The sequence below is a fragment of the Rhinatrema bivittatum genome, chromosome 5, assembly GCF_901001135.1.
Source record: "Rhinatrema bivittatum chromosome 5, aRhiBiv1.1, whole genome shotgun sequence".
Taxonomy (NCBI): Eukaryota; Metazoa; Chordata; class Amphibia; order Gymnophiona; family Rhinatrematidae; genus Rhinatrema; species Rhinatrema bivittatum.
The window spans coordinates 222,657,625-222,683,381 of record NC_042619.1 but is presented as its reverse complement, the minus strand read 5'-3'; the positions used below and the strand labels follow the sequence as shown (position 1 = coordinate 222,683,381).

The 25,757-nt window shown below is 45.4% G+C and overlaps 1 protein-coding gene across 10 annotated transcripts in view; it reads left to right on the top strand.

Annotated features, from left to right (window-relative positions):
- SCML2 (Scm polycomb group protein like 2) overlaps positions 1-25,757 on the top strand; it is a 282,901-nt gene that overhangs the window by 28,378 nt on the left and 228,766 nt on the right. For 5 of the 10 annotated variants that reach the window (XM_029603329.1, XM_029603328.1, XM_029603327.1 and 2 more), the window contains one exon: positions 2,329-2,397. The exons of 2 other annotated variants lie outside the window; for them this stretch is intronic. In XM_029603329.1, the coding sequence (XP_029459189.1) occupies positions 2,329-2,397 (69 nt within the window). Of the gene's footprint in view, positions 1-2,328; positions 2,398-4,908; positions 4,970-25,757 lie in introns of those variants that run through there. 3 more of the 10 variants (XM_029603330.1, XM_029603336.1, XM_029603335.1) reach the window with 3 other exon arrangements.

Genomic DNA, 25,757 nt, shown 5'->3' with positions numbered 1-25,757 from the left:
CGGGTTTTTTTGTTTGGGCTCATGTATTTGTATAGTTTTTATGGGGTTAATGTCGTCTGCCAGTTTACTTGTATTTGTTAGCCACTCTGATGTTGCGTCTGTACAGTTATTGTGATTAAGGTTTATTAGATTTTCTTCTAGTTTGTTTTTTAGTATGTCATGGTTAAAGGGGGGATGATATTTAAATTCTAAGGGCTCCTTTTTCTGTATTTCTTTTGGTTTTATGAATTTAATGTTGGATCGGATTAGGAAGTGATCTGACCATGGAATTTGACTATAGCTAGTATTTATGTGTTCAAGGAATCAAACTTGAGTTTTCTTCAGCCTACCATCCTCAATCCAATGGACTCACGGAACGGACGAATCAATCTCTGAAGGCTTTCCTTCGATCTTATGTCCATCAACGACAAGGTAATTGGGCTTCCTTGTTGGTCTGGGCAGAAATATGTCATAATAATCACTTGAACCAAGCTACGGGGAGGTCTCCCTTTTTTGTAGTCTTTGGGAGACACCCACGACTCCGTTGATTATTGCTACCTCTTCTATTTGTCCAGCCGTCAACACAACCATCGCCTCTATGACAAAGTTGTGGGGGGAGACACGAGCCTTACTATTAAAGAATGCCGCTAGAATGAAGACCCAAGCGGATAAGAACAGATGTCCTGCTTCTCGACTCCAGGCTGGAGATCTCGTGTGGTTGAGCACTCGCAATCTTCGATTACGCATGCCATCATTAAAATTTGCTCCTCGCTTTATTGGTCCTTTCCCTATTGAGAAACAGATTAATGCAGTCACTTACTTATAGACTGTGTTTACCGTCCTCCTTGCGGATTCACAACGTCTTCCACGTGTCTTTACTCAAACCTGCCATTATGTCTTGGCCCTCCAGAAGGAGAAGGCCTAATACGCACATAATACAGAATGATAACCAATTCGAAGTGGAGGACATTCTGGATTCCAGAAGGTGTAGGGGACAACTCCAATATTTAATTTCTTGGAAAAACTTTGGACCTGAAGAGAACACTTGGGAACCTGCTCATAATATACAGGCACCTCGTTTGCTTAAAAAGTTCCATCAACGCTTTCCTCTCAAGCCCAGACCAAGAGAAAAGAGAGGAGGGCCTTGCAGGGGGGGTACTGTTACCTGCAGGAACTCTCCCGATGGCGTCGGCGTTTTTCCCTAACGCTGGCTTCTCTCGCGGCACGGCTCCATGTGAATCGGGGCTTGGCCACTCCCCTTATGACGTCAGATGCCAGCGTTCTATGTCAGTCAGTGGAACTTTCGGCTTTTCCTAACTTACCAGTGTTGGATCCTAATGCAAGGGAGCTCAAACGTCTAAATGTTTCGGAGAGCTGTATTGTGTTACCTCGAGATTACCAATGACTTTAGGAGGTCCGATCTCCTCTTTGTGCTGTGGAGTGGTCCTAATAGAGGTTCCAAGGCTTCTAAAGCCTGTATTGCACAATGGTTGAAGGAGGCTATTTCTTCCGCATATATTACATGCGGTCATCCAGTTCCGGAAGGCTTGCGTGCTCACTCCATACATTCGCGAGCGGCCTCGTGGGCGGAATCTCAACTTGTTTTCCCACAGGAAATTTGCAGAGCGGTGACTTGGAAGTCGCTGCATACTTTTGCAAGGCACTATCTCTTAGATGTCGGGGCTCTGGCAAACCCTTCCTTTGGCGAGAGTGTTTTGTGAGCAGAACTCTCCAGACCCCACCCTGGGTAAGGGCTTTGGTACATCCCAGGTGTCTGGACTGATACGGCGACCAGAATTGTACACAGTATTCAAGGTGCGGTCTCACCATGGAGCGATAGAGGCATTATGATCTTTTTCCGTTTTATTCACCATTCCATTTCTAATAATCCCTAACATTCTGTTTGCTTTTTTGACTGCCGCAGCACACTGAACTGATGATTTCAATGTGTTATCCACTGATGCCTAGATCTCTTCCTTGGGTGGTAGCTCCTAATATGGAACCTAACATCATGTAACTATAGCATGGGTTAATTTTCCCTATATGCATCACCTTGCACTTATCTACATTAAATTTTATCTGCTAGCTAGGAGAAGGGTCTGTTTGGTGCCGCTGGATTATGTCACTCATCTGTAATGGCTAATTTATCCTGGTATCTATGGAAAACAATTTACAGTAAGCAGACTTGCTTTATATATGAAACACTGCAGTTCATTTATCTGTGTGGTTTATACACATTAAAATATAGCAGCAGGTCCAGTGTGGTGTTTGTTTCTTTTTGTAGCTTATTCAGGATGACATTTGCTGTTGCTTTATTCAATGATATATATTTATACTATTTTTATCTAGATGAAAAAGATGCCAGTAAAGAAAAACATGGGAAAAGTCATCTAGCAGACAGTTCACCTTCAAGTAATGGTAGGTCCTTTTATAAAAGGATTGTATAATGATGGTGATGCAATAACGAAAATTTTTTAGCACACATTGAATGTCATCAAAATCTTGTTTTGTCATAAAAATATCCCATTTATCTAAAATATTAGGTGGGTTACAATAAAACATTCATAATAGCAAAAATCATAAATATCACAAAGCAATAACATTCATGGCGAAAATAGTAAAAGACTAAATCAATCCAGACTAAAAATTGACAATAGAAAAAATAGATAAGAACTAAAACGTTGTTAAAAATGAATAAAACAAAAAAAAACAAAAACTGCCTAAAACTATAACAGCTCCAGAAAACTGCTTATTTTACGTAAAATCAGCGAAGCTTCTAAGGCATCTTTGAAAATTTACAAACTAGGAGCATGTTAAAAACTGGGAAGTGATTAGTTGTCAAATGCCTGCGTAAATAAGCCTTTAGCAGCATCTTAAATCTACTGGTAGAATCTTCAGTTTTTAATTTCAGACACACACGAGTCTCTGGATTCACAAAGACTTAGTTGCCAAATATAAAACTTAAGCTGTTGCTTCTTAGTATTAGATGCTGGTGCTTCTGTGTGTTTCCTCCCTGTGCTCACTGCCTTCAGAAATCTACCCTTCTCTCCCCCCCCCAAGATGCACATACCTTGTACCAGGATAATTTTCTCATTTGCTCTATTTTTTCTCCGAGGACAAGCAGGATGGTAGTCCTCACACATGGGTGTCATCAGATGGAGCCCTGATGTGGAAAACTGGTCGAAGTTTCTAGAACTTTCACTAGGCACACTGCGCATGCCCTATACCACGCATCCATGCAGGGTCTCTCTTCAGTCTCTCTTCTGTGTGTTTCCTCCCTGTGCTCACTGCCTTCAGAAATCTACCCTTCTCTCCCCCCCCCAAGATGCACATACCTTGTACCAGGATAATTTTCTCATTTGCTCTATTTTTTCTCCGAGGACAAGCAGGATGGTAGTCCTCACACATGGGTGTCATCAGATGGAGCCCTGATGTGGAAAACTGGTCAAAGTTTCTAGAACTTTCACTAGGCACACTGCGCATGCCCTATACCACGCATCCATGCAGGGTCTCTCTTCAGTCTCTCTTCTGTGTGTTTCCTCCCTGTGCTCACTGCCTTCAGAAATCTACCCTTCTCTCCCCCCCCCAAGATGCACATACCTTGTACCAGGATAATTTTCTCATTTGCTCTATTTTTTTCTCCGAGGACAAGCAGGATGGTAGTCCTCACACATGGGTGTCATCAGATGGAGCCCTGATGTGGAAAACTGGTCGAAGTTTCTAGAACTTTCACTAGGCACACTGCGCATGCCCTATACCACGCATCCATGCAGGGTCTCTCTTCAGTCTCTCTTCTGTGTGTTTCCTCCCTGTGCTCACTGCCTTCAGAAATCTACCCTTCTCTCCCCCCCCCAAGATGCACATACCTTGTACCAGGATAATTTTCTCATTTGCTCTATTTTTTCTCCGAGGACAAGCAGGATGGTAGTCCTCACACATGGGTGTCATCAGATGGAGCCCTGATGTGGAAAACTGGTCAAAGTTTCTAGAACTTTCACTAGGCACACTGCGCATGCCCTATACCACGCATCCATGCAGGGTCTCTCTTCAGTCTCTCTTCCGTGGAGCTGTAAACCTCACAGTCAGGTCTATCCAGTAACGAGCGGTAGGAAGAGCTGCGTTAGTGCCCGGCGCACCCTCGGTTGCCGCACGCACAGTGCAGCTCACCTACCGCTCGATCCTGTATGTAAATAGCTTGCAAATGCAAGCCTCGTCTAAGAAGCGACCGTGAAGCGTTAGGCCCGCGCAACCCATTTTACTGGATAGAGCGCCTATACAGTATCCTGGGTGCGCGGGCCTAACGCTTCACGGCCACGCTGGTATTTGTCATTTCAAATGTCATTTGAAATGACAGATACCAGGAAGTCTGAATTGCCAGTCCCCTCTCTTACTTTTTTTGCACCCCCCTCCGGACATCGGACGACCTCTCCTGCCTCCAACTGCTCGGGAAGATGGACGCCTGCACGGCCGCTGAAGACGTGGCGCCCGGCGAAGCGACTTACTTTTTGCACCCCCCCTCCGGACATCGGACGACCTCTCCTGCCTCCAGCTGCTCGCGAAGATGGACGCCTACACGGCCACTGAAGACGTGACGTCACGACGTTTGGCGTCACGGCATGTGATGTCATGTCTTCAGCGGCCGTGCAGGCGTCCATCTTCGCGAGCAGCTGGAGTCAGGAGAGGTCGTCCGATGTCCGGAGGGGGGTGCAAAAAGTAAGTCGCTTTGCCGCTTTACACTGCCAGTCCCTTCTTCCCTCCTCCCGGAGCAAGGCTGCTTTTTGCGCCCTGCTTCGGGAGGAGGGGAGAGGAGACTGGCACGGGGGAAGCCACGATGTCCAGAGGGGGCTGCAAAAGTAAGTCGCGGAGCGTAGGATTGCCCGTCCTCTCCCCTCTCTCTCGCAACTTTTTTTCGCTTTTTTTTTGCTTCAGGAGGAGGGGAGAGGACTGGGGCTGCCCCGGAGACCAGCATCCATGGACACGGCCAGGGCAGGTGAGCGGGGGCTGGGGGAAAGCTTGCCGCCTACCCTTACCCCTGCCTCTAACGCTGGGGTAAGGGTAAGCGGTAAGTTAGCAGGTTAAACTTGCGGCAAAACGGCAGGGTAAAATAGCGATAGTCGGGGCGCGGGTTACTGGATGCTAGGGAATAGCTAATTCGCTCGTTTGCATGCAATATACATGCCGCGTGCGGAAGGGGTTGCCCGGGGATTTTAGGACGCGGTAAGGGTAGATTAAAGGGGGTTGTGGATCGCAGGAAGGGCTAACGCGGCCGGAAAGTGAGTAGAACGCGGGTTAGGAGCGGGGTAAACGCGGCCGCACTTTACTGGATAGACCTGAGTGTGATTGAGCTCACTTTGGCTGTTTTTTCCTTGTGGAAAAGTTTTTGCTCTTCCCATTTTTTTCCTTAGATCTGTTGCTGGGCTCCTCTCAGTGCCCTCAGGTAGTGTCCCTAGGTGCCCTCAGGTAGTGTCCCTAGTTAGGGTTTTGGCATTTCGAGTAAGACTGCGAAAGGAAACTATCCCCCCCCTCCCCAGTGGTTGTGATACCTCTGTGCCCACTGGCCATTGACTCCCTCCCTCATCGTTCTCAACTTTGCAGCCCTTTTGTTTCGCCCCGTCTTGGTCATGTCTGGTTTTCACCTATGCCTCCGGTGCATAAGGACTGTCTATCACAGAACCTCATGAGGTGTGTATCCTCTGCCTGGGGTTGCCGCTTATGCACCCAGATGACCCTGAAGGGATGTCCGCTTTAACTTGACGAGATGTATCAGCTCTTTGGGTCGAGGAAGTTCGAGCCATCGTCATCGAAGCACCTCTGAGCTGCACTGATGGACACCACACCATTGACAGTGGCGGGAACTCTGTTCTGTCAACAGTGCCGGAGACAGACTATTGTCAATATCCTCTGGGCCCAGGATGCTGGGTTCAACATTTTTTGAGCTCGGCACTGGGGAAAGACCAGGTCGAGCATCGAGGGAAGTCTAAGAAGCATCTGCACCAGTCCCTGATGACGCATGTTGCCGGGCACGGGGATGTACTGCCTTTTGCCGCGAGGAGAGCGGGGACGCACTCAGCGGCAAGGAGAGCCCATCCTCTATAGATGCCGGGGGTCTTCAACACTCTACTGATTCTGGTGCTAGTCGCTGATCTCCCTCTCAGGTCCGAAGATCTGGCAACCCCTGCTTCCTCCCTCCTCCCAGTCGGTGTTGGCATCGGCAGTGTTTGAGGAGCTGGAGTGCCATGTCCAGCTTGTGGTGGAGCTGGCGCTGCAGGGATTAGGTCCCACGGCACCGTAGCCAGAGCCACCCATCCTCATACAGCATCTGGAAAAGTTCACTGTGCTCATTGGTGTGTTACTGACCCAGCTGGTGTCTGTTCCCAGGACAGTATTAATGCGCGGCGGGGCATTGAGTTTTTCCCCTACTGACATGGTGGTTGTTGCTGGTTCCTCTGAAGAGGAAGCTCCACAGAGACCTGTAGCCCCCCCCCCTCTCCAGTTCTACCGGTGTCTGCATCTGTGGACATAGGCCGAGCACTTAGGGGCCCATCCCCTGTAGCATACAGTGAGGGTGAGGGTCCCTATGACTCCTGGGGGGATGATCTGATGGAGTCGTCCTCAGAGGATTCTGACAGTTTCCCGTCAGACCCTTCTCCTCCAGATGAACAAAGGAAGTCTCCACCTGAGGACTTTACCTTTGCAGGGTTTGTGAGGGTGATGGTGAAGGCCATCTCTTTTCAACTTTTGACAGAGGATGATGCCAGGCACAAAATGCTTGTGATCCTCTAGTTCATGGAACCTCCTAAGGAGATCATGGCAGTCCCGGTACATGAGATCCTTAAGGAGTTGTTACTGAGGATATGGGGACACTGCCTTACAGTGCCTCCTGTTAACAAGAAGGTGGATGGGATCTACCTCGTCCAGAAGGCTGCTGGATTTGATGTGTAAACTGACTCACCAGTCGGTGGTGGTTGAATCCGCTTTCAAGAGGTCCAAGCGTGCTCAGATCCATTCCTCGGCGCCCCTGAGGAAGGACCACAGATTGGACGCTCTTGGGAGGAAGGTGTTTCAGGGCGCTATGCTTATTGCCCGCATCACTGCCTACCAGCTCTTTATTAGCCAGTACTTGAAGGACATCTGGAAACAGGTGCAGGAGATGATTGAGCAGCTGCTTCAGCAGCAAGACACTCATGTCACTGGTGCACAAGAATCTGGAGTGTGAAAAACATGAGGTCCGTACGACTTACAATGTTTTTGAAACTGCAGTGAGAGTCTGCAGCAGGAATTGTTGCCTGCAAAATGGCATGGCTGCGGGCCTTGGATCTCCGACCAGAGGTACAGGAACGCTTGGTGACATGCTGTGTGTACTGGAGCATATGTCTTCAGAGAGAGGGTGAGGGATGCTGTGGCCCAAATTCGGGACCAACATGAGATCTTCCAACAACTCTCTTCTAGTACTCCGGACCTGTCCTCATCCGGTAGGCCATCGAGACTGGGGCTAAGGAAGTCTTTCTTTTGCCAGAGAAAGTACAATCCGCTGCCTTCTCGATCCAGTCAACACCATTAGAACTCCCACAGCTGATCCAGGTAGCAGAGAGCCCCCAAACCCCAGCCAGATTTATTTATTTTATTTATTTATTTAAAAGCTTTTATATACCGATGAACGTTGGGAACATCTCATCGGTTTACATAAAACAAAAAGCAGCTAAACAAGCTTTTCAGAGAACAATGAGCGTAAAATTGAACAAAATTGAGGAGGTAAATACAAAAACAAAGGGGCGAGACAACAGGGAAGAACTGCAAAATTGGACTGAACAGTTTACTATAAAAGTGGGATCAAGGCATAGTTAATGAAATATAGTTAAATTAAGAATGAAGAGGGTTCGGAGGGGAAGGGTGGGTGGTAAAGTGAAAACTTGTCTAAAAAGGGATGTTTTTAGGTTCTGCTTAAATTTTTTTGGGCAGGGTTCCTGACGCAGAGAGGGTGGGAGCTTGTTCCATAGGACGGGACCCACCAAGGAGAAAGCCCGAGCCCTAGTGGAACTGAGTTTAGACTGCTTGGGGGAAGGGATGAGAAGAGTTGCTCTGTGTTGCTGCCTTATGGGTCTGTTTGAGCTATAAAATGTAAAGTGTGCAGTGAGCCAATGCATGTTTTGGTTGTGTAGAGCTTTGTGGATGAGAGTGAGAGTTTTGTATGTAATTCTTTCAGCAACAGGTAACCAATGAAGGTGTGTTAGAACCGGGTGATGTGATCGTTTTTGTGTGTGTTGGTGAGTATCCGTGCAGCAGAATTTTGAAGTAATTGCAATGGTTGCAGTGTGCTTTTGGGTAAACCTAGGAGAAGGGTGTTGCAGTAGTCAATTTTGGATAGAATGAATGCTTGTAGGATAGTGCGAAAGTCGCTGAGATGTAGTAAGGGTTTGATTTTTTTGAGGGTGTGCAGTTTGAAATAACAGGCTTTGAGTGTGTTGTTGATGTATTTCTTGAAGGTAAGGTGATTATCAATGGTGATGCCAAGACTGCGAACATGTTCACTGGAGCCAGTGGGGATTGTAGCCTAGGTGTAGGGGAGGGGCAATGCTTTGGGGAGTGATGTGTAGTATCTCTGTTTTGGCTGTGTTGAGTGCTAGGAAGTTGCTTGTTAAGAGTGTATTAATCACTGTTAATGCGGAATTCATGGTCTCAGAAGCTTTTTGAAGTGTCACTTACAGGAATAAGAATTTGCACATCATCAACTTAAATGAAGTGTGGGAGGCCTAGTTTAGATAGGAGGTTGCAGAGTGGGAGGAGGTAAATGTTAAACAGAGTGGATGATAGGGAGGAGCCTTGTGGGACACCTTGTGGTAGCGGAATAGTTTTGGACATGCATAAGAACATAAGAACACTGTATTGCCTGTCTTGCAAATAGGATTGGAACCATTGCAGGGCTGGTCCTGAAATGCTAATATCTGAGAGGCGTTGCGTGAGTATTTTGTGATTGACTGTGTCAAAGGCAACTGAGATATCAAGGAGGATCAGCATATGTGATACGCCTTTATCAAGACTTTTGAGGATGTAATCGGACAGTGAAATTAGAGTTTCGGTGCTGTGGTGTCACCGAATTGCGATTGTGAGAGGATGCTGTGTTCGTCGAGGTAATCAGTAAGTTGCCGGTCAACTGCATTTTCAAGGATTTTAGCTATAAAAGGTAAATTTGATATGGGGCGAAAAAGTTGGTAAGGTCAGTAGTGTCGGCTTTTTCAAGATAGGTTTGGTAATGGCGTGTTTAAGATTGCCAAGGAACGACACCCAGTGTAATGGATCTATTGACAATATTTGAAATGGGCTTGGCAATGATGTTTGGAATAGTAAGGAGGGTTTTAGTAGGTATGGTGTCTGTGCATGGTCTCTTTTTTTTTTTTTTTTTTTTTTAAATCTATTCAATTTCTACTGATGAAATGGTCTCGAGTGCAGGGAGCCTCGCAAGAGAGCTATCGAGATAGTAGTCAGTAGATACTTGGGTGGAAGGGAAACGCGACATAATGTTGCTTATTTTTGTATTGATCTTCAGACAACTCCAGGGACTGGGTTTGGACTGGGTCGTAGGGAGCACAGGCCAGTTGCCTGTACCTGAGATGATGGAACCTCCGCTCGGGGGCAGACTGCAGTTCTTTATGAAAGTGTGGCCCAGTGTAACCTCGGACCAGTGGGTTCTGTCTATCGTCTGACAGGGATACCACTTGAATCTATTGGGTGTCCCTCCAAATTGTCTTCCGTGCCCGCAATGGGGGCTGGTAGCGCGTCAGGAGGTACAACAAATGGAACTCTCTTCCCTTTTGATGGCCAGAGTGGTTGAGCCCATACCACTAGGGCAAAGAGTGTGAGGATTCTACTCCAGGTACTTCCTGATTCCAAAGAGAACAGAAAGACTGTTCTATCCTAGACCTAAGGGCCTTGTACAAATTTCTATAAAAAAAGATAGTTCAAGATGGTTTCCCTGAGCACCTTGATCTCCTTTTTACAAAAAGGAGACTGGCTATGCTCCCTCAACCTAAAGAACACATACTCACATAGAAATCTTCCCCAGTTACAGGAAGTATCTCCGATATGTGGTGGGAAGACAATACTTCCAGTACAGAGTATTGCCATTTGGGCTTGCATCTTCACAGAATACCTGGCCGTGGTGGTGGCGGCACACCTCCATAAACTGGGAGTGCATGTTTTCCCATATCTGGAAAATTGGCTGGTCAAGAGCATGTTTCAGGCCAGGGGTCTTCAGGTCCATGCACTTGATCATTTGGGTTCTGGAGTTACTAGGGTTTTTTCTGAACTAGCCAGTCACCTCATTTGGACTTTGTAGGAGCCCTGTTGGACACAGCTCAGGTCAAAGCCTTTCTGACCCGCCAGGGGGCTGTCACTATGGTGACCATTGCGGCAGAGATTCAACAGAGCCATCAGGTATCTGCCTGACACATGTTGAGGTTATTGGGCTATATGGCCGCAACCGTCCATGTTACTTCCTTGGCCCAATGGACCCTGAGATCACAGTGGCACCAGGCTACTCCAGGATTACATCTGAGTCACCCCCATCTCGGCAGATACTTTCCAATCTGGAACAAGGGATCTCATTTCGGAGTCTCCCCACTCAAATTGTCCTAACTAAGGATGCATTTACCCTGGGGTGGAGAGCTCATGTAGATGGGCTCGGTACCGAGGGTCTTTGGCCTGCTCAGGAATGTTCTTGTCAAATCAACTTCCTGGAGCTTTGGGCGATCAGGTACACACTATGGGCTTTCAGAGATTGGCGGTCCAACAAAGTTGTCCTGATCCAGACTGACAGCCGGGTAGTCATGTGGTATGTCAACAAACAGGGAGGCATAGGATCGTATCTCCTTTGTCGGGAAGAAGTCCAGATCTGGTTATGGGCCCTGTCACACAGGATGGTGCTCAGGGCCATGTATCTGGTTGGGACGGAGAATGTGGAAGCGGACAGGCTGAGTTGAGCCTTCATACCCCACGAGTGGTTCTTGGACCAGGGGGTAGTGAATCGGATATTCCACCTTTGGAGAAACCCAGACGTAGATCTGTTCGCATCCCACTGCAACAGGAAGGTACCTCAGTTCTGGTCGCTTTCCAGGTTAGATGGCAAACCAGCCTCTGATGCCCTTGCCTGTCTTTGGGTCAAGGATCTCCTGTATGTGTATACTCAGATTTCCTTCATGGCAAAGACTCTCATGAAGCTTTGCAAGGACAGAGGGACTATGATCCTCATAGCCCCTCATTGGCTGAGACAGGTATGGTGTCCATCTGGAACTGATCAGTCTGGGGACTTCCCCAGATCTCATCAAGCAAGATCAGGGCAGGTTGCGGCATTCCAACCTCCAGGCCCTGTCCCTCAAAGCCTGGATGCTGAGAGGTTGATTCTGCAGCTGCTTGATCTTTCAGAATATGTGCTCTGGTCCTGGTGGCTTCTACAGGCTGAAATGGAGTTTTCCATGTGGTGTGAACAGAAGTGCCTAGATCCATTCTTCTGCCCCACACAAAAACTGCTGGATTACCTTTTACACCTATCAGAGGCTGGCTTGAAAACCAACTCTGTTAGGGTTCATCTGACTGCAACTGGCGCATACCACTATGGCATAGATGGTTCGCCCATCTCTGTATAGCTTATAGTTGTACGTTTTCATGTGGGGCCTGCTTCAATTGAAGCCTCCCATAAGTCGTCCTGCTTTGTCTTGGAGCTTCAACGTGGTGTTAGCTCAGCGGATGAAAGTTCCTATTGAGTCACTGCTCATCTGTGATCTAAAGTACCTGACCTGGAAGGTCATATTTTTGGTGGTGGTCACTTTAGCATGCAAGGTCAGTGACTCCAGGCCTTAGTGACTTATCCACTTTATACTAAATTTTACCACAACAGGGTGGTCTTACACACGCATCCTAAGTTCCTGTCAAAGGTGGTGACGGATTTCTGACTTGCCAATATTGTTTCCAGGGCCCATTTGCACCAAAGCGAATGAGGACTGCACAGTTTGGACTGCAAGAGAGTCTTGGCTTTCTATCTGGAGTGGACAGAAGCCCATAGGCAATCCACCCAACTATTTGTTTCTTTTGATAAGAATAGGTTGGGCATTGCTGTTGCCGAACAGACACTATCCAATTGGCTAGCAGATTGAATCTCCTTCTGTTATGCCCAGGCAGGACTCCATCTTGGGGGTCAAGTCAGGCTCATTCTGTCAGAGTCATGGCAGTGTTGGTGGCCCTCTTGCAAGCACTTCCCATGAAGGAAATCTGCAAGTCTGTGACATGGAGTTCTCTCCACATATTCATATCGCACTACTGTCTGGATAGGGATGGCCGATGTGACAGTAGGTTCGGCCAATCTGTGCTTCGGAACCTGTTCGAGGTGTAGAACCCAACTCTCCCAACCTAGGGCCAATTGTTTGGGTTCAGGCTGTTCCCCCCCCCCCCCCCCCCCCTTTACCAACATCATTGGTGGTGTTGTGCCCATTGGCACCTGGTTAGGTGTTTATTGGTCCCATTTTGTATTGGGGAGCAGCTTGTAGTTATGTATTCACCCATGTGTGAGGACTACTATCCTGCTCGTCCTAGGAGAAAGCAGAGTTGCTTACCTGTAATAGGTGTTCTCCAAGGACAGCAGGATGTTGGTCCTCACGAACCCTCCTGCCACCCTGCAGAGTTGGGTTTCTCCTATTTTTTATTTTAATTGTAATTCTATGTTACGAGACTGAAGAGGGACCCCACGTGGACGCAAGGTATAGGGCACGCTGCGCATGCTCAGTGTGCCTAGTCAAAGTTCTAGAAACTGACATAAGTTTTCAGCATTGGGGCTCCATCTGATGTCACCCATGTGTGAGGGCTAACATCCTACTGTCCTCGGAGAACACCTGTTACGGCTAAGCAACTCTGCTTTTACTTTGTTCCCCTACTGCAGCTTCTTTTCATCTCCCTACAATCTACTCCTTTTTCTCTCCCTGTCCTTCCTCACCCCCCATCCACAATAACCCTTCCTTCCTATTCATACCCAGATCAGTCCAGACTCCTGGGTTTTACCTCCCTGCCAGCAGATGGAGACAGAGAAAAAAATTTCACTGACACTGCCATATATCCTAGTGTGCCACCTGTAGTCCCTCAGTATTGCTCTGTCTGATGAAATCTGCATCCTGGAATATATATAAAAAAGAAAAAATAGAAAAGTTTCTTAGATCTCTCAAGCTTTCCTCCCAAGAGGTTGATAGGTCCTGTTGGGGCCATCCCTCCTGGCCTGAGGTGGACAAGCAAAGGTTTGGTGACTCTTAACTCCGTAGGGATTGATAACTAGTGGTCCAATTCCCTCTTCCCCTAGGAAAGCTCGGAGTCCCAATTAGCACTGCATGCCCATATCCCAGCTTCAGGGAAGTATTTGATTTCTTTTTTTTTTTTTTTGTGTTCTTCCCTTCTGTTGCTTCTGGGTTGGCCATTAGGGTTTTTTTTGGTTTTTTTTTAAAGTAAGAGTTCATTGTTGGCTGGCAGGATGGGCCCTGACTCCAGCAAAGGTATTTCGCTGAGTAGGGACTCCTCTTTGAGCCAGGAAAGCACTGTGGTCTGGCGATTTTGGTGCAAAGGTGCTCACTGCATCTTGTGGCTCCTGCCGGCACGCAGTTTCAGCCTCATTGGGTAGTGAATGACCCAAGATACAGTGGATGCTCCTGCGGGGAGTCATGGGCGAACCTTTCTTGGCACAGGTTATTTCCTCCATGTCTCTCCGGCAGAGAAGACAGTTCAGGGATGGAAGACCCCGCTGCTTCGCTCAGATGAGCAACAGGAGCCTCTACAGCTCTTCCCATCAGCCCGGGAACGGTGCCATCTTTGATTTCATAGTAGGGGCAGCAGAGTCCTCCATGCAGGCAGGGGATTCCCCACCTGCATTCTTGCTGGCCGGGCTGGATCCCATGGACAAGTGGGCAGATGCTGAGGCAGCAGAGGACCAGTTGGGGGAGGATTTTGCCGATTCCTTATCGTTTATTTTCTGAGTTGGTGCTACTGCTGTACAGGCTATAACTAGCCAGGAAGGCAGCAGGTGACAAGGGACTTTGGTCCCAGAGTTGGCTGCATCGGTTGAAGAGATCCAAGATTTAAAAAAAAAAAAAAAAAAAAAAAGAATCTGTGAGCATTTGGAGACACTGGATCTGTCAGCTCACCTGAGTAGTCCCAGGGATGGCTTGGGAGAGTCAGAAGGCTCTGGTGCATTGGCAGATGCCTCTCTTGGAGTAGGTTCTGTCCAGGACATGTTGGAGCTGGAGGATGGTTTGGATAAGGTTCCTGTAGCAGAAGAAGACATACCTGGGGGTGTTCATCTCTTCCGCAGGGCAGAGCTGTGGTCTTTAATCCTGCATGTTCTGCAGGAACTAAATATTTAAGGATCCGCACGAAGAATTTGACCAGGAGGGAGCGCATCTTCTCATGGATGGTTAGAGGGGTCCTGTAAAAGGATCTTCTTTTCCACAAGTTGGTAATGAAGTGGGTGGTCAAGGAGTGAGTTACCCAAGACAGACCAATTACCATTATCCTTGGAGATGCTCAAACGTTTGCTGCTTTCTTAAGGTGGACTCTATAGTGTGGCGGTAACTAAGAAGAACACCATTCCAATGGCTGAGACAGCCAAGCTAAAAGTTGTTCAGGGGCGGAAGCTGGAAGTGCAAATCAAGAAGATCTTTGAGGTGTCAGCAATAGGCATGAAGACAGTGGTTTGCAATAGCTTTTTGCAAAGGAGCATACTTGGGCTGGGTTCAGCACTCGCATGTGGAAAAGGCTGTGTGGGCATTTGCAGCGAAGCAGGTGGAGTGTCTGGAGGCAGCAGTGCCTATGTGGAAGATGCCCTATGCCCTGATAAGAACCTCTTCCAGAATTATGTCGGAGGTGTCAGCCAGGACATTCTTTTTGTTATGGAACTAGTCGGCGGATGTGTGATCCAAGTGTTAATTAGAGGGGCTTTGCAGTTCATGGGTAAGTTCCTATTTGGAGAGGACTTGGAACAGTTGATGCAGTATCTCGGGGAGTCCAAAGGAGCATAAGTTGCCTGAGGACCAGCTGGAGGTTGAAAAGAGTTCCTTTTTGACCCGTTCCCATTTTTGGGATATTGGGAGACTTTGGTAGAACAGTGTCCCTTCAGGAGCTCAGAGGCAAGTGGCCATCAGGAATCCGATTGGCTCTCATTTATGAAGAGGGGGCCAAGATGACAGCAGACTAATGGTTCACAAGTGTGATGGACGGATACACGTTAGAATATGTTGACATGCTGCAAGCAGCTTACATTGTCTCCCCTCGAGCTCCACATGCCAATGAGGTGGCAGTACAAGGAACCGAAGACTGCTTACAGTGACTGGGGGCTATAGTTCCCATTCCTGGAGGGGAACAGAATAGGAAGATGCTCTGAACCGTCATACAGATTATTATTTTATTTATTTATTTATTTTAATTTTTTATTTCTTGAATTTTGCAATAACACAAAGATATCTTTGTTAATAATACAGCAAAAGGTTAACATATAAGCAAAATATTTCTACAATGTATCCAATAAAGGGCAATATTCTTCCTTTTACATTTTCCAAAGAAATATGGGGAGAGAGAGAAGGAACAATTGAGGAGAAATTCAAAGAAACATAACAATTTATGGAAAGGCTCACTGTTATTTACCCTCTTTCAATCTTTACGCGACTATATTAGATATAGGAGTGAGCTTCTTAGTGTTTATGAATTCCCTTAAATGATCAGGATTATAAAAAACATACACATTTCCTGAGTATCTAATTACGCATCTAGCAGGATATCTCAGCAGAAACTCTGCTCCCAGTGTACGAACCTCTGGGCGCATTTTTAAGAAATCTCTCCTGCGTAACTAACTCTGGACAAATCAGGAAATATACGGACAAGCTCTCCCAAATAAGTAACATTTAAAGCTTTAAAGTAATACTTCATAATTAATGATTTATCATATTCTGAGTAAAGTGAAACAAACAACACCAATCTCTCTATTACTTCCAGTCCTGAGCTTTCAAGATATTCAGATATATTCTCAAAATCACCTGTAGCCCCCACTGGGGATATCTGAATTGGACTCTGTCTCTGCTTTAGAAAGAGAATTTTCTTCGGGGTTGGTATCATTTCCTCCGGGATCTTTAAAATTTCTTTTAAATATCTTTTAAATGTAATTAATGGCGGTTCGCGAACTATCTTCAGAAAATTCAAGATCCGTAGATTTAATTGTCTCAGATAGTTCTCCACAGACTCAAGCCTCCGCAATGAGGCTGCTTGTTCTTTTAAAGATATCACACTTAAATCAGAGATCTGTTTCAAGTCATTTTTAACTTGCACTAAGTTATTGGTTTGTTCTTCACTCTCTCTTTTTAGTTGGTTTTCCAAAGAAGATATTTTCAGGGAGTTCTGATCCGTCTCACGGGTATATTCATTCACTACTCGATTCATTCCTACTATCAAATCCCATAGGGATTCCATGGTTATAACAGCCGGTCTTATTACCTGTAAGGGGCTTCTCAAACCACCTCCAACTCCATTTCCTCCTTCACCCGACGATGTTATTTGGGGTGTTCTCTTGGTATCTTCCTCCCTCCTTACCGAGTTTTCCGGAGTCATAGGAGAAGGCGGTGTATTCCCCTGCCCAGCCAGCTCGCCAAAACTTCCACCCAGTTGAGACAGAACTGCAACGTCATCTGCAGTCGACTCAGCATGTTCGGCGGGGGCTAGAGCGGTTGCCCTCGGCTGCTCTCGCGGTGTTGGCGGGGTCAATGATACTTCCCCAGGCGGCGACGGCTCTCCTCTGTCGTACTCGCCAGCGGGGCTCAAGACCCGATGTGAAGGTATCGGCGTCGCATACTGCGGGATGACTCGCTGTCCACTCGAAAGTGTAGGTTCGGGTGGATAAACCCTCACTTTACCCTTTCTCTTGTGGGGCATTTTGTTTTAAGGAAATTCTCTCTGTGGTAAAAAGAAATTCTGGGAGCGTCCGTAAGTGCGACTGCTCAGGGAGCCATCTTGGATCTCTCTCCCATTTATTTATTTTTTTATGGGAAAAAAAAAGTGGTGTTAAATGTGGCCCTCAAAGATATCATGGTTTTATTGGAGACGGAGATCAGTCATAGCGGTGGTGCACAAAGAAGAGTTCCTGGGGGCTGCCTAGCCCACAGCAGCAGCACTGGCTCTTTCTTATGCATGGTATGTTCATCCCCCAAAATACTTTATGGCCTTACAGTATTTTACATCAACTTCTTTTGTCATATGTCATTTTGGGCCAGTGACATTATTGCTTCTTAGGAGCAAAAAAATACTTTCTTCTAGGGTTTGAAGGGGAACAGTGTGGGGAACACTCCAGTTTTGGGAAAATGAAACTGTATATTTTGGATCTGGTTAAGAAAGAATGTTTCAAATATTGGAGGTAGAATGAGAGGAGGCATGGAGAGCTTTTTTGAGATGGTGGTGTGTGTTTTTTTTGTTTTTGGTTTTTTTTATAGGCCAAGGAATAAATATTAGCAACAGGAATTTCAGGTTATGGGGCTATGACTAAATGTTAAAACACAGAAGATGTTGAGATAAGCACTAGCTGGCCTACCCAGACTACCTAATTTCCTTGCCAGTATATTAGAACCTTTCTGTAGTTTCATATTGATTGACCTTACCAACTCTTGGAAGCATGATGAAGCCATACTGCTGCTATGTGTACATTGGCTTTTGTCTTGTCCATACGTTGACCTTTATTTTATATGATTTTAGCTTATAAGATTCTGAAATGGGTTCCAATGCTAGGCCCCCTTTTGCCTCATTTCTTTCACTCTTTACTTCCACCTGCCTTTACCATTGCACATTTGTTTCATTATTAGAAGATTGTAGGTCTTTATCGGGACTTTATAGTCTGTTGTCAATACTACAATAATAAGACAATGTTATCTTTGCTCATTGTTACTAACAGCTACATATTTATTTATTTATTTATTTATTTAAAGTCTTTTATATGCCGGTATTAGTAGGGCATCATACCAGTTTACATTTGAACAGCAGGTTAGAAAGTACATTTTAACAGGGAGTGGGAACTGGGAAAGGGAAAACAGTGCAGCATGGAGAATAGGTTAAAACAACAACATATATGCAGTTAAGATCTTTTCACATATTCAGATGTTATAAATGTGTGACCTGGTTAAAGTCTCATCCAGCTGGGAGTATGTTAGAAAATCCAGTATTGCTCATGAGTTGATGCAAGCAAAGGGAGAAAAGATTGGCCACACCCAGGTGGCTTTCCGAGTTCTTAAAGTAAAATTAGTTTATCTTGCATGCTTGGCCATTCTGTTCACAGCCCAGTGTTTTCCGCAGATAAGCAGGCTGAATTAGCCATGCTGCCTGGGGGAACATCCTCTAGGTGGCGGAGCTCCCAAAAGCAACAGAGCTCTGCTCCCACGTGGTTCCCAGCCTGCCTTGGTCTGCAACTCCTCAACTCCCTTACTGTTGCCATTTTTTGGCTACAATTTAAGATTTTTTTGTGAATGCTTGCTGCAAACAGCAAGTTAGAGATGCCAAGACCGCATGGCTTTAAACTTTGCCAATGCAGGAAGGTGATGTCTGTAACAGATGGCCATATGCTCTGTTACATTTGCCTGGGGCCCAACCATGACCCATCCAGCTGCAGGGACTGTGGCCACATGTCCCCCAAGAGCTCACAGGCAGCAGATAGTGAAGGTAGAGAAGCTGAAGGAGGCAGCAACAGGGTCCTGCATTGCAGAGCCAGCTCGAGGATCCACTCAGTCCTCTCCAGGGCCCAGCCGGGAACACCTGAGAGCTAGGACAAAAAGGGCCTCCTCAGCAGCCCCTCTCTTTATGTCCTTGGCAATCCTCTCTTCCGCTTGACTTTTTGCCGTCTTGATTAATTTCTTTGTCTCCCTCAGTTCTACCAGATATTCTTCTTTGTGGTCCTCCCTTTGGGATATTTTATATTTCTTGAATGCTGTTCTTTTGGCCTTTATTTTGTCAGCCACCTCCTTTGAGAACCAGATAGGTTTCTTTTTTCTTTTGCTTTTCTTTAATTTTCTAACACATAGATTTGTTGCCATGGTAACTGCTCCTTTTAGATTGGTCCACTGTTGATCCACATCACTCTCGTTCTCCCAGCCTTTTAGTTCTTCCTCCAGGTACTTCCCCATTTCATCAAAGTCCATGTTTTTGAACTGCAAAACTTGGGTCTTTGTGCTTCTTTTCCGTATCCATTTTGTGATATTAAACCATACCGTTTGATCACTGCTGCTGAGGTGGGCGCCCACCTGGACATCAGAGACATTATCTCCATTTGTGAACACTAAGTCGATCGAGTATAGCTCCTTCTCTCGTTGGTTCCATTACCATTTGTTTGAACAAAGCTACTTGCAGGGCATCCACTATTTCTCGACTATTATTAGATTCTGCAGATGGGATTCTCCAGTCTACATCTGGCATCTTAAAGTCTCCAACGATCACTACTTCTCCCTTCTTTCCTATCTTTTGGATGTCTTCAACCAGATCTCTGTCCAGCTCTTCCTTTTGGTTTGGAGGCCTGTAAACCACTCCAATAAAAATGGATGCCCCATCTGTTTTTAGGTCGGCCCATAGTGCTTCTTCATTGCCCCATCTTCCTTGCAGCTCAGATACTTGGATATTGTTTCTGACATAAAGAGCCACTCCTCCCCCATTTCTATCCTCTCTGTCCTTCCTTAACAAGTTGTAGCCTGGTATTGCCGTATCCCAGTCATGAGATTCCGTAAACCACGTTTGTTTCAGCAACAACGTCCAAGTCCGCCTCTACCATTAGGGCTTGCAGATCTGGGATTTTATTGCCCAAACTACGAGCATTTGTGCTCATAGCTTTCCAGCTTCCTTCGTTCAGTTTACTGCTGTTCCTGGATTCCAGGACCTTCAGGCCCTGTTGCTCATAACCTGGATATTGAGAGGCTTATCCTGCAACTGCTTGATCTCTCGGCATGTGTGTCTCTAGCTTCAAGAAATCCTTTCACTAGAAAGTTCTACGGAGTGAAATGGAGGTTTTCTGTGTTTCCACCCAGTAAAAAGACCTAGGCCTCATAGTGGATAATACATTGAAATCGTTGACTCCAGGTGCTGCGGCAGTCAAAAAAAGAAATAGAATGTTAGAAATTATTAGGAAGGGAATGGTGAATAAAATGGAAAATGTCATAATGCCTCTGTATCGCTCCATGGTGAAACCGCACCTTGAGTTCTGTGTGCAGTTCTGGTTGCAGCATCTCAAAAAAGATATTGTTGCACCAGAGAACGTACAGAGAAGGGTGACCAGAATGATAAAGGGGATGGAATGACTCCCATGTGAGGAAAGGCTAAAGAGGTTAGGGTTGTTCATCTTGGAGAAGAGACGAATAGCGGGGGATATAATTTAGGTCTATAAAAACTTTAGAGGACTAGTACGGGTAAATGTGAATCTGTTATTTACTCTGTCAGATATTAGGACTAGGGGGCACTCCATGAAGTTAGCAGGAATCACATTTAAAACAAATCAGAGAGAGATTTTTCTGTCTATGCACAATTAAGCTCTGGAATTCATTGCCCAAGCATGTGGTTAAGGCAGTTATTGTAGCTATGTTCAAAAAAGATTTGGATACATTCCTGGAGAAGTCCATAAACGTCTGTTAACCAAGTTGACCTAGGAAATAGTCACTGCTATAACTGGCATTAGTAGCATGGGATCTATTTAATGTTTAGATATTTTCCAGGTGATTGTAACCTGGATTGCTACTTTTGGAAACAAGATGCTGGGCTTGATGGATCCTTGATCTGACCCAGTATGGCAACTTGTGTTCTTACGTATGATGTGAGTAAAATGCCGTAGATCCTTTCTTCTGCTCACCACAAAAACTGCTTGACTACCTTCTATACCTTTCAGATGCTGGTCTGAAGACCAAGTCAGGGTTCATCTCAGTGAAATTGGTGCATATCAGCATAGTGTAGAGGGTAAGCCCATCTCTCCACAGCCTGTGGTGGTACACTTTGTGAGGACCGTTTCAATTGAACCTCCCCCTTAGGTCTCCCACTGTGTCTTGGGACATCAGTGTGGTGTTGGCTTTTCTGATGAAAGCTGCTTTTGAGTCACTGTGTTCCTGCGACCTGAAATTCCTAATCTGGAAGGTCATATTTTTGGTGGTGATCACTTCAGCATGCAGGGTAAGTGAGCTTCAGACCTTAGTGACTTATCCACCTTACACTAAATTTTTTTCATAATAGAATGGTCTTGCATGTGCACCCTAAGTTCCTGCCTAAGATGGTGGTGGACTTTCAGTTTAACCAGTCAATTGTCTTACAAACATTCGTTCTCAGGCCCCTTTCACACAAAGGCAAACAAGCCCTACACAGTTTGGATTGCGAGAGAACCTTGACCTTTTTATCTGGAGCAGACAGAAGCCCAGTCTGTCCAGATTTTTGTTTTGACCAGAAGAAGCTTGGGATTGCTTTTCAGTTGGCTAGCAGTCTGCATCTCCTTCTGTTATGCCCAGGTGGGACTGCATCTTGGGGGCCAGGTCAAGGCTCACTCTCTTTGAGCCATAGCAGTGTTGGTGGCCCACTTATGAGTAATCCCCATGGAGGAGATCTGCAGAACTGTGAATGAGTGGATGGAATGACATGTCACATCTCATTACTGTCTGGATAGGCCAATGTGACAGCATTTTTAGCCAGTCTGTCCTTCGGGACATGTTTGAGGTGTAGAACCCAACTCTGTTCCCTCTTAGGATCTGTTCCTTCTGTTTGGGTTGCCCCCTCCTGTTACCAATAAAATTTATTGTGCTTGAGGGCACCTGTTTTATTGGACCACTTTTTTGTTTGGGTGGGGGGCTGCCTATAGCTAGGGATTCACCCATGTGAGGACAGCCATCCTCCTTGTCCTCTGAGAAAACGGAGTTGCTTACCTGTAACAGGTGTTCTCTGAGATCAGTAGGATGTCGGTCCTCATGAAACCCACCTGCTTCCCTTGAAGTTGGGTTTTCACTTTGGAGGTTGTAGTACTTTATTTTAATTTAATTCTATATTAGATTGAGAGGACTCCTGTGTGGATGCGTGATATATTGCAAGAATGAGCATGCTCAGAGAGGCTCAGTCAATGTTCTAGATATTCTACTATATGACAGGGACTGTCCAATGGCACCGGTAGCCCCTGTCACAAGATAGGAGCAAAGGGTAACTGGCGCCATTTTGACTGACAGCCTCCGAATCAGGAGTGGGAGGTCGCTCCTGGGTCCCCCACTAGATAACCAGGTGTTTTTGGTGAGCCTTGGGGGTGGGGTTAGGAGGGTAAGCAGAGGGGGTAGGTAGGTGATGGGGGACTCAATATTGTAATAAATGAGAAGGGTTGGGGCAGGTTCTGTTTCTTTGTTTTGTTTTTGAAAGTTGATTTTTTTTGTTCTACCCCCCCCCCCCCCCCCCCAAAAAAAAAAAAGATAGGAAAAAACAATTGTGTTTCCTATCATTTGTTGTACCCGAAATGCAATGAAATAGGTAAATACCAACAATATTTCCTATTTCATTGCAAACAAATGCCCTCCCTTAATTTCAAATTTTTTCTTTCTTGGGGCCTGAAGAGTTGGGTTATAAGGGGATGGTCAAGGCTTTTATTGCATTTTTTATCCTTTGTCTATTTATCTGACATACAGTGTTAATGACTGAGTAAAGTAATAACTAGAGGAAAATATATTCTGTTAACAAATTTGATTTCCAGTGGCATATAAGCCATGCCTAAAAATATATCCTGAACTGACTTCAGCAGCTGTGCTATGTATGGCTATGCAGAGCACCTGGGTTAAAGTGCCATGTCAGGACTAGGGGACATAGCTAGTAGTCTTACTATAGAGAGCCACAGGATGGCAGCATTTCAACATTTTTAGACATTAGTGTACAGAAACATGCCTTTTTGCGATAGTCATAGTTGTCTTTTAGGTGTGTGGGAAAAAATGATCAGATTGTTATAAATTTAACCTGCAATCTTAGTAAAAAATAATTAAACCCTGCTAGGGTCTTCTAGCTCACATTTTCTTTGTATCCTGGGGTGTAGCTCTAGTCTCTGTTTGCCAACCCATGCTTCTGGCTTGTCCTTTTTGGTCAGGCTTATTTAGGTATGACCCAGGTGCAGGCTACAGGGCAGTGTTTGATAGTTTACCACTGGATTCCAGCACACAACTTCCCCCCCCCCCCCCCCCCCCTTAGTGCACTGGAAGGCTGGCGGGGTCATAGCCCGAAAAAAGAAGCAAGGCCAGTGGAGCCCATTCTGCCACAGCCCAAAGAAGGAAGAGGAGGGCCGGTGTGTGTATATGTAAGCCTCTTGCTGATGCGTGCACACACACAGGCTTTTTCACATACAAAAATGAGGGCGTGTGTATATATTTATTTGTTTATTTATTTTTTTTATATACTGACATTCGATCTCAATTGAGATATCACACCGGTTTACATTCAGGTACTGTAGGTATTTCTCTATCCCCAGAGGGCTTACAATCTAAGTTTTTGTACCTGAGGCAATGGAGGGTAAAGTGACTTGCCCAAGGTCACAAGGAGCGACAGAGGACTCAAACCCTGGTCTCCTGGTTCGCAGTCCTATGAGAAGTATGTGTGAGAGAATGAACATGTATAAGTATGTGTTTGAGAGAGCCTGTGTATTTGTTGGGGAGAGGGACAGCCTGTGTATGTGAGAGGGAGTGCATGTTAGAGCATGGGCATATATATGAGAGAGGATGTGTGTGAGAATAAACATGTAAGTGTCTGTGTGAGAAGATAGTTTGTGCAGCCCCACCTCTCAATCCATGACAATCTCAGGGTGACTGGAAATCAAAAGATCTCAGATATGGAGAGCAGGAGATTTAATTCTTACTAGTTTTAATTATTGGGTGGTGGTTGTTTCTGCTGTTTTGAAATATTTTATTGTTGCTTTGGGAAATTTATAGCATTTTTTTAATTGGCTGTTTTATTCATCAGATGTTTGCACATTTCTGTTTATTCTTTATGGTCTCCCTTATTCTGTATTTTGTCTCCCACAGTTAACTGACACCTGTGTGTTTTTTTGTGTAATCAATGTGGTGGTAGATATTTGCATAAGATCATATATCCATTTTCTAAAATTGATGCAGTGCTGTTGAATGATTTTAAAAGTAGTTTTGCTCAGTGACTAAAACTGGTCAGTACTTTTTTTTTTTTTTTTTTAATTGCATATAGTGCCCTTAGGAATTTTTCTTGTAATGTCTTATAGCCAAGTTGCCAGATATAATTAATGGCAGGTGAAGGTATGCATAGTCTAGTGGTGTGACCTATTTCTTGGTTAGTTAGAGGAAATTTGAAGTTTGTGTTGAAAATGTTTAGCTCAGATCCAGTGATTTCATGTTTGATAGAAAATGAAAAAGTATTTTTATCCTGTAGATGCAATATTTCTATATATAGAAAGTGTATTTCTTTATTTCTAAGGCCAGTTCTGGAGTGGGTGGGGGAATGGTGAGAGTGCTTAAGTCAAGGGGAGAGATAAAGGATGCCCACCCTTGCTAATCCATGTCAATTTGAGGAGGAGGGTGTTAGCTCTTCTTCCTCATCTTCCCAATCTGATTTCATAATTTTTTGCTCCCAAGGAGCAGGGATCTATTGGAGTGGGGGGAGGGGATGTGCCAGCAATTTTTTGCATAGGGTGCCATGGCCTGAAAAGAGGAGGCCCAGCAGGGCTGTGGCAGGCCCCATCCCACCGCAGTTCAAATTCACAGGTTAATGTAATCAATGTTTGGTCTCAGCAACCCTGTCCTTAGAGGGAATAATGCTGCTGGGGCAGTTTTTCTGCTTTTAATCTGGTAGGTGATGCAAGTTGTTGATGTAGAAAAACTTAAAATTCCAAGTTTGTGCAGAGTCAGTTCTTTTTGGTACAGAGGCAGTAGGACCTTCCTCTTTGGTTTAAGCCCATTCATTCCAAAGTCAGGTCAAGGCTTTGCCCGGAAATGCAGATCCAGCGGCCAAGGTCTTCTGGAGGTGAGTCTTCAGCCTTCCTGTTTCATCCAAGCCACAAAAGGTGATGTACAATTAAAAAAAAGCAGCGTACAGCCATAAATAACCCCAAAAATCTAAAGTAACCTACTTCCAAACAAATAAAACACATACAAAACAAAAAGACAAAAAACAAATTACATACATTAAATATAATCCAACCCCACATATTTAAGGTCAAAACTCTCATCCCATTAGAAGTAGAAGTGCAGGTTATGAATTTGTAGAGGTTTATATAAAATAAATGGGACAAAGAAGAAAACCAAAAAAGGCTTTTGCAACCTGTCCCCCCCCCCCCCGTTCTACCCATGGACTTATATTGCGCAACATAAATATTTTAAGCACAAGTGGTTACATTGTGAAGGTGTGAGACACACAATTTTAAACTTATGACAACTTCAGCAGTAAAATGCTGTTATTTCAGAAAATCTACAAGGGCTTTCACAGAGAGAAGAATACAAGTGCTAGTGATCCCCTGACACCACCTTTTGCATGAGCTGCGTCAGGAGGGACAATACCGGTATTTAAAACATAAGATAAAACAAATTAATATAAGTAATATAAGGATAAGGAAACAGCAGGCTGATACAAGTCATCCTGAACAATAATAGGTTAGATGTAAAACATTTTAGCAAGGAAGTCGAGGAAACTGTAGATACGTAGTCACTTCCAAGTGACAGGCCGATACAGAGGTGCTAGGGACACTAGCGCGTCCCTAGCACCTCTTTTTTAACAGGAGCGGC